This window comes from Podarcis melisellensis (genome assembly GCF_964234715.1).
Source record: "Podarcis melisellensis genome assembly, chromosome: 1".
Lineage (NCBI taxonomy): Eukaryota > Metazoa > Chordata > Lepidosauria > Squamata > Lacertidae > Podarcis > Podarcis melisellensis.
Genome location: NC_138528.1, coordinates 113,129,125 through 113,144,550, shown reverse-complemented (window position 1 = coordinate 113,144,550; position 15,426 = coordinate 113,129,125). Strand labels below are relative to the sequence as shown.

General features: G+C 40.7%; 1 protein-coding gene across 5 annotated transcripts in view; it reads right to left on the bottom strand.

Annotated features, from left to right (window-relative positions):
- PDE11A (phosphodiesterase 11A) overlaps nucleotides 1-15,426 on the bottom strand; it is a 153,111-nt gene that overhangs the window by 112,660 nt on the left and 25,025 nt on the right. For 4 of the 5 annotated variants that reach the window (XR_014169121.1, XM_081914207.1, XM_081914206.1 and 1 more), the window contains exon 2: nucleotides 9,629-9,787. Coding sequence is in view for 4 of the 5 variants with exons in the window: in XM_081914207.1 (XP_081770333.1) it covers nucleotides 9,629-9,787 (159 nt within the window). In the remaining variant the exon portion in view is untranslated. Of the gene's footprint in view, nucleotides 1-9,628; nucleotides 9,788-11,903; nucleotides 11,924-15,426 lie in introns of those variants that run through there. The other variant, XM_081914209.1, reaches the window with a different exon arrangement.

Here is a 15,426-nt window from a genome sequence, read left to right as displayed (position 1 = left end):
AAGCTGTCTTTCCACAGGACATACATTAGCTCGCTTTCACATTTGCGAACCCTACAAAATTATTGCTAAAGCCTTTCGTTAGCGTATGCGGTCATAAACAGTGAGACACACCATCTCCCACAATCCCAGTGATGTTAAAAACTGCTAAGTGTAACGATACGTTTTGTTTTTATTTCAACTGGGTAAGTGGCTGCATAAAAAGAACGAAATCACACAGAACTTAATTGGCTGTCATTTGCACAGCAGCAATTGGTGAAATAACTGGACAATGTTATTTTATTCCGGCTGAAAAAAATGTCATTGCAAAGCTGACATGCTGCATCTTTTGTTTCCTGTTTATTCATTAGCTGCATGACACTCTGCCACAGCTGCAAGCAATTAGAGAGTTTTGAGATGTTCGATAAGGTCAGTGATAGAAATTTGCTAAAATTAAAAAATCGGCAAAACAGGACAATTATGTTAATTCATCAACAAAGCAGAGGTCTTGGCTGTACACCACCAATGTAGTTGTGTCCAAATATTAGTGGGGAAATGCAGTCTAAGCACTTGCCCGCCTGCAATACATTGTTAAAGTTCAACATTTTAGCATGTTGCCCGATCTCCACCCACCCCCTTTTAACCACAGTCATATATTGGAAGTCGAACAAAAGTCCATTCAACTTCCAAAACGTTTGGAAACCAAAGCACGGTTTCTGATTGGCTGCAGGAAGCTCCTGCAGCCAATCAGAAGCCATGGAAGCCCCGTCAGGTCAGACGTTGAGGTTTCAAAGAATATTGGCAAACCAGAACACTCACTTCTGGGTTTGCGGCGTTCAGGAGCCAAAACGTCCAAGTACCAAGGTGGGATCCAAGTTTGGGATCCAAGGTACAACTGTACTTATTTTCTTTATTTTATATTTAAAGCACTTTCACCACACTCTTTAGGCAAAATAATCTTCCGCATCATCTTCCATACCAATTAAACAACACTTGAAAGGGCAGTCCGTGCTCTCAGGCTTACAACCTAAAAACTATGTCACAAAAGAAAAAGGGAGGAGGAAGGAGGAGGGGAAGGAAAGCAATTTCATATACAAGTTCTTAAAGTTATAGTTCTTACAATGACCAGCTGGGATGGAAATAACTCAGGTATCCATTGCAGAGCTGCTATTACACTTCCAATTTAAAGCAAAACAGCAATGATTGGATGCTGCTAAACGGTCCAAGTCTGGAAGAACCCAGAATGAAGCTTGTTCTTCCAAAGGTCTGAATTCCCTGATTAAACTTGCTTCAGGGCAGATGGTCAATCATCAACCATCCCATAAAGTATGCCTCTACCAGCCACATCCTCTGAACTTTTTAAAAACAGAGGCATTGAACAAGCAGAGGCACTCAATTTATTGGAGCACTTAGATGGCCTGCTTCCAAAACGCTGTGCAGACACATCAGCTAATCTTTAAACTGCTCCTGGGAGGAAGACAGTGGTATTCATTTCAGAGAAGAGGAAGACATCTAGACCTGTTTCCCCCCCTTTCCTGGAACATATTCATTAAATGTAACAACATCTCACAGGTAAAAAGTGGTTGTGACTCATGCATTCAAAATTAAAGAGCAAGTCACTGGCTATTAAAGTTTCTTCTGGACCATGTTACTAGCTCCCATAAAAGCTGTTCAAAATACTTTATATCACCAGCATAAATAACACTGGGAGGAAAGCAGAGAGAAGAAACGTCATGGTGCACCGGTAGCAGCCAAACCAAACTTCTACACCTACAAACCAAACACCCACCTGAAATAAAACATGTCTCTCCCCTATCGGTCTCTACTGCCACGACAGGCGCTGTAAATCTCCAACACTTTCACTTTACCTCTGAAGGCGCACTCTTCCATTGTCTCCCGAGACAGCCAGATGCCAACAATAATTTAACACTAGTAATATCCAAGAGTGAGATTTATTATGTCTGTTTGTATATGTGGGGAACACAAAAAGAAGAAAATGTAAAATGACTTGTTCACTTCACAGCAATGTCTCATCCAACACCCGACTCCTGGTCTTCAGTACTATTTTGGATAACCTTTATCCTACAAATATTCCTACTATAATTTTTTCTAGCACTTCTTTTACTGAACAATGTGCTTTACAATACATATCTCATTATACCAACTGATTTATAGCAGAACCAAGCTGCAAAATACAATGTTCTCACCATTTGGAGCCAGATGTATTAGATCTAAGTCTCTAGATAGAACACTGTTTCCCAAACTTGGGTCTCCAGCTGTTTTAGGACTACAATTCCCATCATCCCTGACCACTGGTCTTGCTAGCTAGGGGTGATGGGAATTGTAGTCCCAAAACAGATGGAGACCCAAGTTTGGGTCTCTAGAAAAAGGCATCAAGTGGTTTAGGGTTTAGGAATACAATCACTGAGAGAAACTGGGCCACTCATCTAGTAAAACTGCAAGCAGCAAAAGTATTACATAGCCCTGACATGCAATTCCAAAACTATTCTCTCCTGAAACAAAATCCTATTTAGAAGCAATCTCACACTGCACCCTAGACTCTACTGGTATCCAGCCTATGACAGTATAGAAACATTCTAAACAACTTGTTATTCATTAAATAACAGTGAATTTGTGGAGTCGTTTTGGAATGCATCTGTAGTGTTGAATATTTTTTGGTGGCGGACAGTTCCACAGATGAACTGTGTTATGTTAAAAAAGCAAACAAACATGTTTTAAATCTGGTGCTGATAAATCCTCTCTTGCTTCAATACTGTATAAATTTAACAATATTGCTTAACAATAGTAATCTATTGTTCCTTATTTCTCTTCCCACACCATTCATGATTTCATGGACTTCACTTCTTACTAGACATCTTGTATGAGTCTGAAAACTCTTGGAACCCACTGTGTAATGTGCTGATTCAACTAAATACCAACCAATTAAATTATGCCCATACTTCTGCGGCAATCCTTTCTTCAAACAAAACAGTACAACCATCGAAGAGAAATCTAGCATGATTTCCATTGCTTGGTAGTGCTTCGAAAATAATTAGATAACAAAAATAACCAGATTCTTGTTGTTCCAACATTGTTAGTAAATGCAGCTGATGATCTGATGAGACTATTTGAATGGAATGATTTCCTGTAGGTTTCATCTATTACGTCAGTGAAAACTGGGGCAAATAGTTGAGAAGAAGCTAACAAACCAAGGTTTCTTGATTGCAATGCTGTGGAGGCAAGACTATTTACTGTCTTGTTGAGGAAGTTGTAAGAACGGTTGTAAATGCATTACACATTACTTTGGTATGCTGAAAATGGGAAATCAATATTCCCCCCCTTTTCAGAGGGCTAGTTCAGAACTTAATAGTATTAAGTAATTACTTTCACTAGTTCTCTTGGGAACTCTAGGAAAGAAGCAACTCCACTTCCTTGCTTATTGCTTACCAATACAGTATTGTTCACTTTAATCAATTTAGTAGTTCAGCTATGATTGCTTTTACCATTGTCTTTGGTTAAGTAAAGTTCCATAAGGGGCCGTTTGAATTGATGTTTGACGTGCAATTACTAGTCACTGCCTCATCCCCTCTTAATCTAAAGTCCTCCTTACATTTGGGTATGCAGAACCCAACGCGCATTTCAGTGGGAACAAATATGCCGTACACTAACTTTTGGTGATGGCAAGACAGAATGTTTATGCCCCAAAATAAAGATTTTATCTGTCAGAAGCAGAAAGGCATAAAGAGGTAGGCTCAGAGACAAAAAATTAAATCTTTAACACCTCCAGCTTAGTACACAACCTATGATTACACTAGGGAAGGATATATTCAAGCCTGATCAATTACATGGAGAATTTGTTGGCTTTCCATGAATGGTCCTATTATAAAGGTGCTGGCTAGCTAACTTAGTAGGTGGTAAGGAACTTAATGAAAATAATTAATTGGTCTGTAACCTGCAATCTACCATTTGGGAGTGGGTGGCGTGGTGGTCTAAACCACTGAACCTCTTGGGCTTGCTGATTGGAAGGTCGGCAGTTCGAATCAACACAATGGGGTGAGCTCCCGTTGCTCTGTCCCAGCTTCTGCCAACCTAGCAGTTTGAAAGCATACCAGTGTAATAGGTACTACTGCAGCAGGAAGGTAAATGGTGTTTCCGTGCGCTCTGGATTTCATCATGGTGTTCCGTTGTGCCAGAAGCGGTTTAGTCATTCTGGCCACACAACCCGGAAAGCTGTCTGTGGACAAATGCAGGCTCCCTCAGCCTGAAGCAAGATGAGTGCTGCACCTCATAGTCGCCTTTAACTGGACTTAACCGTCCAGGCGTCCTTTACCTTTATCATTTTTACCATTCAGAATGCAATACCAGAGCTTAGAATGAACAGAGTCAGCTAAAAGGAGTTTTGCGGTTTGAATTTGTTGAGCAAAACAGAGTTCTAATGGGCTGAAAGGTAGAGCCTCGACAGTGCAGTTGGAACCTGGTGGCAGATTAACAATTGTGTTTGCGCCATACATATGAAGCTGTTTGCTCCAAAACTGCTCTACTTATAAGTGAACAGCAGACATTAAAATGGCACTATAAGTCCCCATATGGTACAAGCTTTTGCGTGAGAGAAAAACAAAGAAGTAAAAAAAAAACCCTGAAGGTTAAAAAGACATCACAGATCACAGGCTATTGTATTGACAACATTACATGCTGGTGTTATTATCCGTAACTCATAATGTCAGAAAACACCTGTTAGGACTCCACATTAGGAATAAAGCTCTCTGTTAAATTAACAGACACGGATAACTGCAAGCTCATACAATATGCAAGTAAATAAACAGTACTCGTATACTGAATTGGCCCACGATTCTATACGTAGTTGATGTAAGCCTAAATTGTGCTAAACACTTTAAAGAAAGGGCAGCAATGGAATTCTCCTGCCCACCCAGCCCCACTGAAAGAGTTTAATTGGCGTGACCATTTTCTGGTAGTTTTTAAGGGATGTATAAGAAGAAGTTAACACTTGTCTGGTCACAGTGGGGTGCACAGCAAGCAAACAAAAACAGTGATGGGAAATTAATAATGATAGGGTGGGAAATTGCATTTTCAAATGTTTTGGGGTTTTTTACTGCTATTTCAAAAACAATGCAAAGTAACACCCACATTTCCAACAACAACACACATACAATATATTGAAATTATCATGTATAGCTTAATTTGACAAATCGTTTACTCTTCTCCAGTGCTGCATGATTAGCCTAGGGTAAAAGACACACATTACCTAAGAGACTAGAAAGTAAGGGTAGGATACAGAATTAAACTCATCCCAACCACCCAGCCTCTTCTTCCTTTTCAAGTCTTCTTGGAGGCTTTAAGCTTACATATATTTCACCCACACAAATGAAAGGATACGGGCAACAGGACTTTGCCAGCTGCAGACAAACTGTTTCATTCCAAACATCAACAAAGGACATGGGTTATGTCCTAGACACTATCTTAGTCACCGGCGCTAGTTGAGGAAAGAGATTGAGCTACTGAGTTGTTTAGCTTTAGTTCAGCTTAATCTAGTTGAGCTGAAGGTTCAGTTTAGAGAAAAGGCAAGTAAAAAGGTCCTTTGACAGAAGTTTATAAAATGATGCATGGCACGAATAACGTGGCTAGAGAAAGGTTTCTTTCCCTCTCTCATAACACTGGAACTTGTGGAGATCCAACACAGCTGAATTTTGGGAGATTCAGGACAGATAAAAGAAAAGTACTTCTTCATGCAATGCATAAACTATGGAACTTTCTCCCAATGATGGGAGTGATGGCTACCAGCTTAAAGTTAAAGGTAAAGGGACCCCTAACCATTAGGTCCAGTTGTGGCCGACTCTGGGGTTGCAGCACTCATCTCGCTTTATTGGCCGAGGGAGCCGGCGTACAGCTTCCGGGTCATGTGGCCAGCATGACTAAGCCGCTTCTGGTGGACCAGAGCAGCGCATGGAAACATCGTTTACCTTCCCGCCGGAGAGGTACCTATTGATCTACTTGCACTTTGACATGCTTTCAAACTGCTAGGTTGGCAGGAGCAGGGACCGAGCAACAGGAGCTCACCCCGTCGCGGGGATTCGAACTGCCGACCTTCTGATCGGCGAGTCCTAGGCTCTGTGGTTTAACCCACAGCTCCACCCACGTCCCAGCTACCAGCTTAGATGACATTAAAAGAGGATTAAACAAATTCCCTTGGAAGATAAGGCTATCAGTGGCTACTAGCCATGATGGCTATGCGCTGCCTCCACGGTCAGATGCAGTAATGCTTCTGAATACAAATTGATGGAAAACATGGGAAGCAGAGTGTTCTTGTTCTTGGGTCCTGCTTGTGGATTTCCACAGAACTTGTCTGAGGCCTGGGTCGGGAGTTTTGTTAGAATAGCGCTACAAATTCAAACAAAAAAGCAGGTGGTCCTGGGCAGGGGGGCCTTGCTAATCACTCCAAGGCCTGTGGCAAGTGTATGCTCTGCATGGACCTTCTCACTGGCATCTGGCTGGCCATTGTGAGAAAAAGGATGCTGAACTCAACTCTGTAATTTCCGCACTGTATTAATCTCCTTGGACTGCATCCCCCCCCCCAACTCTCTGGGTTTAAAAAAAAAAGTAAAATAAATTAGCCACACACTGGAAAACCATTCACTATGTGTGACTTTGCAATCATAATTAATGCTATAATTTAGCATGGTTGTCATGCAATCAAATCCTCTACATAGTAATCTGAGTTCACTGGGACTTGCATACATAGTATTGAAGCCCCGGATTACACAAAAAATGGAGACACAAAAAACCTGGACCTGTGAAATGCATGCAGTTTGCCAGTTTATAAGCACCACTAACTAATGTGATTATATGCATGGACTTGGAACAACGGCACGCTGCTAAATATTTTATTTGTTATTAAGGCATTTCTTTTAAGACCTAAGTACATACATATTGCCACTGTGTACTTCTAATTAAAAACAATAATTTAATTTGCAGATAAATCAATAGGTTAGCCCCCTCGCCTTATTTAATCATGCTATTTAGCTCTCTCTTCATTGCTCTGACTAAAGCAATGCACAAAGTTAAAAGTATATGTCTGTTGTTTGCTGCGTTTTTAGTTTATATGCTTTTATTCCAAAGGTGCAAGGAATCCTCTACTGTCAGGAAACTGAACAATAATATCTGGAAACTTGTTCAATCTCCATGAGCATGAGTTTATATTCTGCAAACTCTGCATCTGGGAAGGCTTACTAATTAATGCATTCATGAAGGAAAAATATACCCACCCAGCAACAATACTACAGTGTTAAACTACTTGAAGTGCCTCTAGGATTGCATTTTTAAGTCATTTGCTCTTTTTTTTGGAAGCTCGCAACTAGCTGCCTGAACTTTCGCTCACTCACCTGATCATGTGATAATCGGTGTAAGAATTTCAATGGGCAATGGGCTTCTACTCCTTAACAGATACCAATGAGGGCAGCATTTAGCACTTCCCTCAACACTACAAACTTTGTCAGCAGAGAAGTTACATCTTGGGAACGCTCACCTGGGAGAACACGGCTGCACCTACAGTGTGTTTTAATTTCTTTCACATGCTCGGCACATGTATAAAGCTACGTTTCTCTATAACATTGTTACCTTTCAAAAATTCCTTCAGAAATGCTAACAATGTTTGATTTCCCTTTTATGTGTGTGTTGTTTTTTTTTAAGGCTTTCCTCTCATGGGCAGCCATACTTTCCTATGGCTCACCTTATTTCTCCCATTCTCCCTCTCCTTTTCCTTCTGGTTTTAGTAGAAGCACATACTTTCTTGTGTTCTTGTCGTTTCAACATTCTTATTCCTCCCCCTTCCTTTTTCTTTCTTTAAATTGAATCCTATTTGTCTTTTTATCCCCTTCAGCATCTTGCACTTATGTACTGTCCTCTCTCGTCTCATTACAGACTTCCGACTCCCGATTATCATTCTTCAGTTCTTCTCCTATACTTACCACCCTTTTCCTGTGGGGCTTCCATTTCCACCTTGATTCTTTCTCTGAATTTTCCATCCATCACTTTTATTCTCTCCTCTTTATAATCTCATTCTCTAGATATTAGCTTCCCACTACCTTTCTTGCACACCCCGCACTGTTGACACAAGAATGAAGGCTGATTTCTTCCCCCTTACACCCACACACTACAAGGAAAGGGAGTCTGCTAGGAGACTGCTTTAGTCATAAATACCAACTGCAGAGATTTTTCTTATGTGCGATTACAGATTGCTGTGTATAGCTATTAATAGGCAAGTAGAGATAGCTAATTTAATGAGCAGGCAGTGTGTCAACTGACGTTTATTAACTAATTCAAGTATACATATCAGCACACAAAATTAGATGCATTCTGGCTCTGCTGAAAGAAATGGAAATATACTGAGAATTTAGAAAATAGATTTTGCCAGTTAAAAGTGTAAATGGATTAGAAGAAACAAGTTGTACTTGACCATAAATCAACAACAAACCGATAAACTTCATTTCCCCCTGTAATTGTACTTACCTTTTGAAATTTAAAGATTACAGCAATGGCCAAAATATAAGAAAACTTGAACACACAGTTGAAATTGAAGCCAAACATCTGGTGCCTGAGCCCTTGTACCAGACGATATTACATTTCAAAGCAGGATTTTAAAAACCAAGACTGGTGTTGAGCCTACTGCTGCCTCTGTTTTGGATTCAGTCAAGTGTAATGGGTAGGGAAAATTTAACCAAAAGAGTAGTGAAAAAAGTCATGCATGTTGTTAATGATTTCAATTAATTCAGTCTGATCACTTCAGTAGCATAACTGAAGCTGAATACAAATGACCACTTATCAAAGTAGGCATACTTAGCATCCATCAACATGGCAAGAATTTCACCAACACCCATAGGGGCAAACATAAATCCAACGCATTTCCAGAAAATGTGAAATTCTCCTTTGCATTTAAGCAGATGTCACCTATATGGTTACGCATTCACCACATTAAGTTGTTTGGGAAATGAGCATCTCTAGATACCGTGTGTTCTGTGTTGCATACAGATTGGTGAGAAAATACTCTGCCTGCAGATGAAAATGGGGAAAATGGCACCTCCCTGTAGGAAATGAGCCAGCCATTCAATACATTGACATTTGTGACTCACTTTAGGCAGTGATGAGGCTAAAGTTGGCCCTGAAGAGAAAAAGGTCATCATAAGGCAGGTATCTTTTAAAAACAAAACAAAAACTGGGCAGCCTAGAAGTCTTGCAAAATGATAGCCACCAATCGAGAGCTTTCCAGTATAGCAAATACAACAAATAAATGGTTGGATATATTGTCTCATATAAGAAGGAAATGCCAAAGAAGTCACTGCGGTTTTAGTGATAATTGTATTGTGAGCTTTATCTCAAAATATGGAATAACAACTTCACCAGGAGTTTTATATAATACAGAGCAGAGGGAGACAGATTACTTAATAAATGTACTGATTCTTAAAGATATGTGGAATAATGGCACGTCATCTGAACAACACACACACAAAAATACTTGATTACAAACAGAACGATGCATTTGCTTTATGGGAATCAAGATGCAAACCTTAATACACATCTGAGAAAACAGCTATGTAAGATGTTATCCATACTGCCAAGCAAAAAGGAAAAAATAACTTACTTTTTCATCATCATCGGTGAAAGGAGCACCTCCAGGTGTTTTATTTATCGCTTGGGCAACGCCAAGAATTTCACCCTCGCTGTTTCTTATGGGCATGCAAAGCAATGACTTGGTCTTGTATCCAGTCAGTTTGTCAATCTCGTCATTAAAGCGGCGATCCTACCCAAACAGAAAGAAAAGGTTATAATTGGGACTTAAAACTGAATGCTTTTCTGCATTCAATCTACTGCAGTGCTGATCATCAGACATTTCCCAGATTGAACTCACCAAACTTGATAGTGATTGCTTCCATCTATCTGGCCTTTGCTAAACCTTAACTTTGAGCATGTTTTGTAGTGCATGAGGTAACGATCATAAACGTAGTCACATATTGCATTTCTGTATATTGTACTTATACAATAGAGAGCCAGTGTGGTGTAGTGGTTAAGAGCGGTAGACTCATAATCTGGGGAACCGGGTTCGCGTCTCCGCTCCTCCACATGCAGCTGCTGGGTGACCTTGGGCCAGTCACACTTCTGTGAAGTCTCTCAGCCCCACTCACCTCACAGAGTGTTTGTTGTGGGGGAAGAAGGGAAAGGAGAATGTTAGCCGCTTTGAGACTCCTTCGGGTAGTGATAAAGCGGGATATCAAATCCAAACTCTTCTTATACAAATGTTATTTCCCTCCCCCCACGTGTTCCTGTTTTTTTCTTTGCTTCTTAGGGTTAAGTATATTTCCCTCCAGTTCGGATTATTCAGATAGAATGCCTATAAATCCACTAGGAGACTTGAAATAGCACTTTTTAAAATATTCACATTAGTTGCAACTGATCAAAAAATCCACCTGTTCAATTTTACTTGAATCTTGCATTGCCTAAGAAGTGAGTCAAAGGTCACGTCAGTTAATTCTTAGGATCTAAGTGTTTCAGAAGTGCCTCCTCTGCACTTTGAGCCCATAAGCTAACTGCCCATCTCAACCTCACAACAGCTGGAAGTGGCAGCGCACATCTCTGCTCTGTGAAGCATTTATCAGCACTGGTGCCATCATTAATGTCAAACCACTCCTACATCATATGTGCACCCTGGGTGCTAGCTCTGGGTTTTGCTAGATGTGAGTTCAAACAATTTTTTTCAAATACATAGTAGAGAGCAATAATTTAACTATTATTACACAGCTATCCCAGCCTATTATCTCTCACCCGACCTAGCCACTGTATCCACGCAATGGTCCAGGCTTGATTATTGTAACTCGCTCTACACGGGGCTGCCCTTGAAACTGAGCCAGAAACTCCAGCGGGTACTGAATGCCGCAGCGAGACTCCTTACGGGGTCTTTGCCACAGGATCACATTCATCCAGTGCTTTACCAGCTGCACTGGCTCCCGGTGGAGTACAGGATCAGGTTTAAGGTGCTGGTTTTAACCTTTAAAGCCCTATACGGCCTAGGACCCTTGTACCTACGGGACCGCCTCTCCCAGTACGCCCCACAAAGGACCTTACAGTCTGCAAATAATAACACCTTGGCGATCCTCAGAGAGATTAGGCTGGCTTTGACCAGGGCCAGGGCCTTTTCAGCCTTGGCCCCTTGGCCTGGTGGAAGGCTTTGTCACAAGAGACTAGGGCCCTGCGGGATTTGACATGTTTCCGCAGGGCCTGCAAGACAGAGTTGCTCCGCCAGGCCTTTGGTCGGGGTTCAGTCTGACTCCCCTTTCCTTTTTGTATAAGAATATGAAAGAGGCCTCCCAGCATTCTCACAGGCCATATAAGATCAACGTAAACAGTTGGGCTGATGAACACTTACTGTTCCCAACACTTACCCTGCGGAAAGCCATCTAATTAGACTTTAATTTGATTTTGACATGTTTTTAGGAGGTAATTTAATTATTGTTTGATTTTACACCAATGTTATGTATCTGATGTTAGCTGCCCTGAGCATGACTTCGGCCGGGGAGGGTGGGATATAAATAAAAGTTTATTATTATTATTATTATTATTATTATTATTATTATTATTATTATTATTATTACAACAAGATGGGAGCTTAAGCCCCTAAAAGATCCACACATGTATGCTAGAATTTTATCATGGATATCTTGTGTTGATTATAAATTGTGCAACAACACAAGCACTATATCTAAACAATACCACACAGCATCACCTAAATCAAAGGTTTAAGGGTCTCAAGAAAATGTAAATCCCAGAAATCCAATTTGTTGTATGGTTATTGTCAAAACAGATATGGATTTTTTTAATAACAACAACAAAAAGCACAGCAGAGTATTGAAATATTTTCTTACGCCGGTCCCTTGGTATTTTGCTCACTTCATCTAAATCTAGAACATTCCTACATCCTTGACGATTTGCCTCCAGTCCATTTCATACTTCAAAAAATTTAAGGCATTCAATATTTCTCTCTTGATTGGATCAATTTATGTCTCTACAGTAGTCTCTAATTGGATTCCTCACACTGGTAGAGGTTTACTTATGGAAGATAAAAGAACTATGTTACCTAATCAAAACTTCTTTTCTTTACAGGAGATATAAAGAAGGTCCCAAAGGACCTTGGCTTCACTCTGCCACCTAAACGAAGAGAATAAATGCATACTTTCCCCCGGAATCTTTTCTCTTTGTGTGTTCCTGTTATATCACTTTTGCCAAGGCTGTCTTGTATCTGGTTGTCTTGTTTTATAAACTACAATTTTTTTAAAGCAAACATTTCCCCTTTGAAATTAACTTTTAAATGTACTTCGAACAGTCCTTATAATAAAAAAGAGGAACCCTTAAATAAATATTTCTAAGTCTCAGCATATATACATCCTTTTATATATATAAATTGTAAAACACATACAGCTTCTTCATATATTACATAATTTCTCTCTCACGATATTATTTTTTTTCTTTCTTTCAAGAAGAATAAATCTACCAATAGTGTAATTACATAGCTATGCCAGTTGTCTTTCCTCCCTTCTTATAGTAAAAAAAAGTCTTTTTAAGGGAATGGGAAATGCAACACAATATTGTAGAATATTAATAGTAAAAAATTAAGCAAAACAGTGTCACGGCAATATCATGGAAACATACCTGCCAACATAATGCTTCTGTTTTCCATGGAAGATAATATGTGAAAATATAATGAACTACACCAGGGAGTACACATTCAAATAAGTTTAGCCTGGATAAGAGGAGACTGAGAGGAGATCTATCTAAAGGGGTGTCACTGTTAGAATTCCTGCTCCATGACTGCAGTCATGGGATAGTTGTCTTTCACATGACGGTATATGTTTTGACTCCAAACATATAGTGGGAAGTGACGAAGACAGGATGTTTGTGTAACTGTGTTCCGTGAAGTGGGACTATTGTCCTTTGTTCTTTTTCTCTTCGCTGTCTGATGATAGAGAGAGAGGGAGCCATGATGCATGTTCCGTGTGTGTTTATATGTAAATAAAGTAGATTAGCCAAAATGCTGAGCTCTGTCACGCGAACTGCGCAGACTCTGCGGATCCCTAAGTGTGCCGATGTCTGTTGGCATCGGTCGCTGTGATGTTCAGGCTGAAGAAAGCTTTTGAAGCTCCCGAACGATCGACCAGGAGGGAGAGAACATGCCAGTTGGGCATGTGTCTCTACCAGGGTCCTACTTGAGTGTAGGCTGAGCTCCTGACAGTCACATGGAACATGGAGCAAGCTTGTTTTCTCCTCCAGAGGGTAGAACTCAAACCAATGGATTCAAGCCACAAGAAAGGAGATTCCAACTAAACATCAGGAAGAACTTTCTGATGGTAAGCTATTTGACAGTAGAGCGGTGTCCCTCAGAAGGTGGTGGACTCTCCTTCATGGGATGTTTTTAAGCAGAGATTGGATGGTCATCTGTCAGGGGTGCTTTAGTTGAAAGTCCAGCACTGCAGAGGATTGGACTAGATGGCCCTCAGGTACCCTTCCAAACAGAATTATTTGATTCTCGGTTACTTGTTCATTCAGTATCCCACAGGCACACATCTCAAATTACTGGTATACATAACCGTGTCTTTTTAAAAAACGTTCATCTACCAGTCCACACAGAAATATATTTTATTAAGGAAAGTGTGCATATAAAGTAGAAGTGGGAAAGTATGAATATTCCCTTCCAACTCTACAATTCAAACTATTCTGCCACTTTTTTTGAAAAGAGATCCAATGAAACCAGCCATCAGTATCAAGGGTCTTGATTCAAGATAATCATGTAATTTGGACTTCCACTTTGTCTACTGATCCCTATAATTTCTCCTGGCTAGCAGATGTTTCTCACTATTCTGCTCACTCCGGTACATCCAGAAAGATTTAGGAGCCTGCCTCCAAATCGAACAAATGGTACTAACGAGTATTTCTACTATAGCTATCAAACATGCATTTAAAAATATTTCAAAGAATCAGAATCACAGAGTTGGAAAGGTCCCCAAGTTATATGACAATAAGTAATCATCCTGATTTGCTTGCATGGTGTTTACACATCATTCCATTAGTCATATCTTCATCCCAGACTTATTAATGTGCTCCCCCATCTTAAACAGCAAGAAGTTCAGTTTTGTTTTATTTTGTTTTTTAATGGAGTTCTTTTGCTAGGGTGACAAAGAACTTTAATTCACTTTCAATGTGGAAACCGAAAGTTCTGACAGGCGATTGAATCACTCTCGTAAAATTCTTACGGTTGGAAGCACCCATAATGCGCAAGTTAACTTTTTGGGTATTTATAGAGCAAAGCAATGTTCGACTGTAACGCTATACATTTTTACCTGGTTGTAAGTCCCAATGAACTCAGTATGAAGTACCATATTTTTCGCCCCATAGGACGCACCGCCCTATAGGACGCATCTAGTTTTCTTGGGGGGGGGGAATAAAGAAAAAAAAATTATTCCCCCCCCTCAGGCACGGGGCTGGCGCGGGGGAAGCCCGAGCTTCCCCCAACCCCAGCCCCCAGAACAGCCTGCTATCCGCAAGCCTAGGGAGCCGCGCCGGTCTCCCCAGGCTTGCAGACAGCTGTGCGAAGCCCGAGGCTTCTAAATGCAGGCAGCTCTGCGCAACCCTCCGGAGGCCGGCGCGGCTTGGCGCCAGGTTCCGGAGGGTCGCGCCGAGCTACACGGAGCCCGGGGGCAGGCAGCTCTGCGCGACCTTCCAGAGGCCGGCGCGGCTTGGTGCCGGCCTCCGGAGGGTTGCGCAGAGCTTCCTGAAGCCTGGAGAGTGAGAGCCTCTCGTTCTCCAGGCTTCAGCGAAAGCCTATATTCGCCCCATAGGACGCACCCACATTTCCCCTTCATTTTTGGAGGGGAAAAAGTGTGTCCTATAGGGCGAAAAATACGGTACTTCTGAGTAGACATGTATAGGATTACACCGCTATGCTTCTAGTCAATAAAGGGCACCATTCATATATGTATACTGGGTCAAATCTCAACTTCACATATTTTATTGTTTCTCTTAAAGGCAACACCTTTAATACAAGTTTGTATTAACATTTCCAGATTGTGATTCTCAGTTTTAGGTGATTTGGTGTGGTTCCTCCCTCCTTCTCCCTTTCACACACACGCACTTATAATTATATTAGAAGTTCTTATATATTAGGTCTTATTTGTGCCTCAGGAGGATACTTAATATTAGTTGTTTCTACAAAGAACGCTATATTGTGTTCACAGACAAGTTCTCCCTTAAGTTACTTATGCTTGATCTTAAAAAAACAAACAAACCAAAAGCCTAAGATAAATGGTTTTTAATAATGCTACTCAGGATGGTGCTGAAAACTTCCTCCAATATACGCAGTACTCTCAAACAAATCTCTGCTGGTACAAATGATCC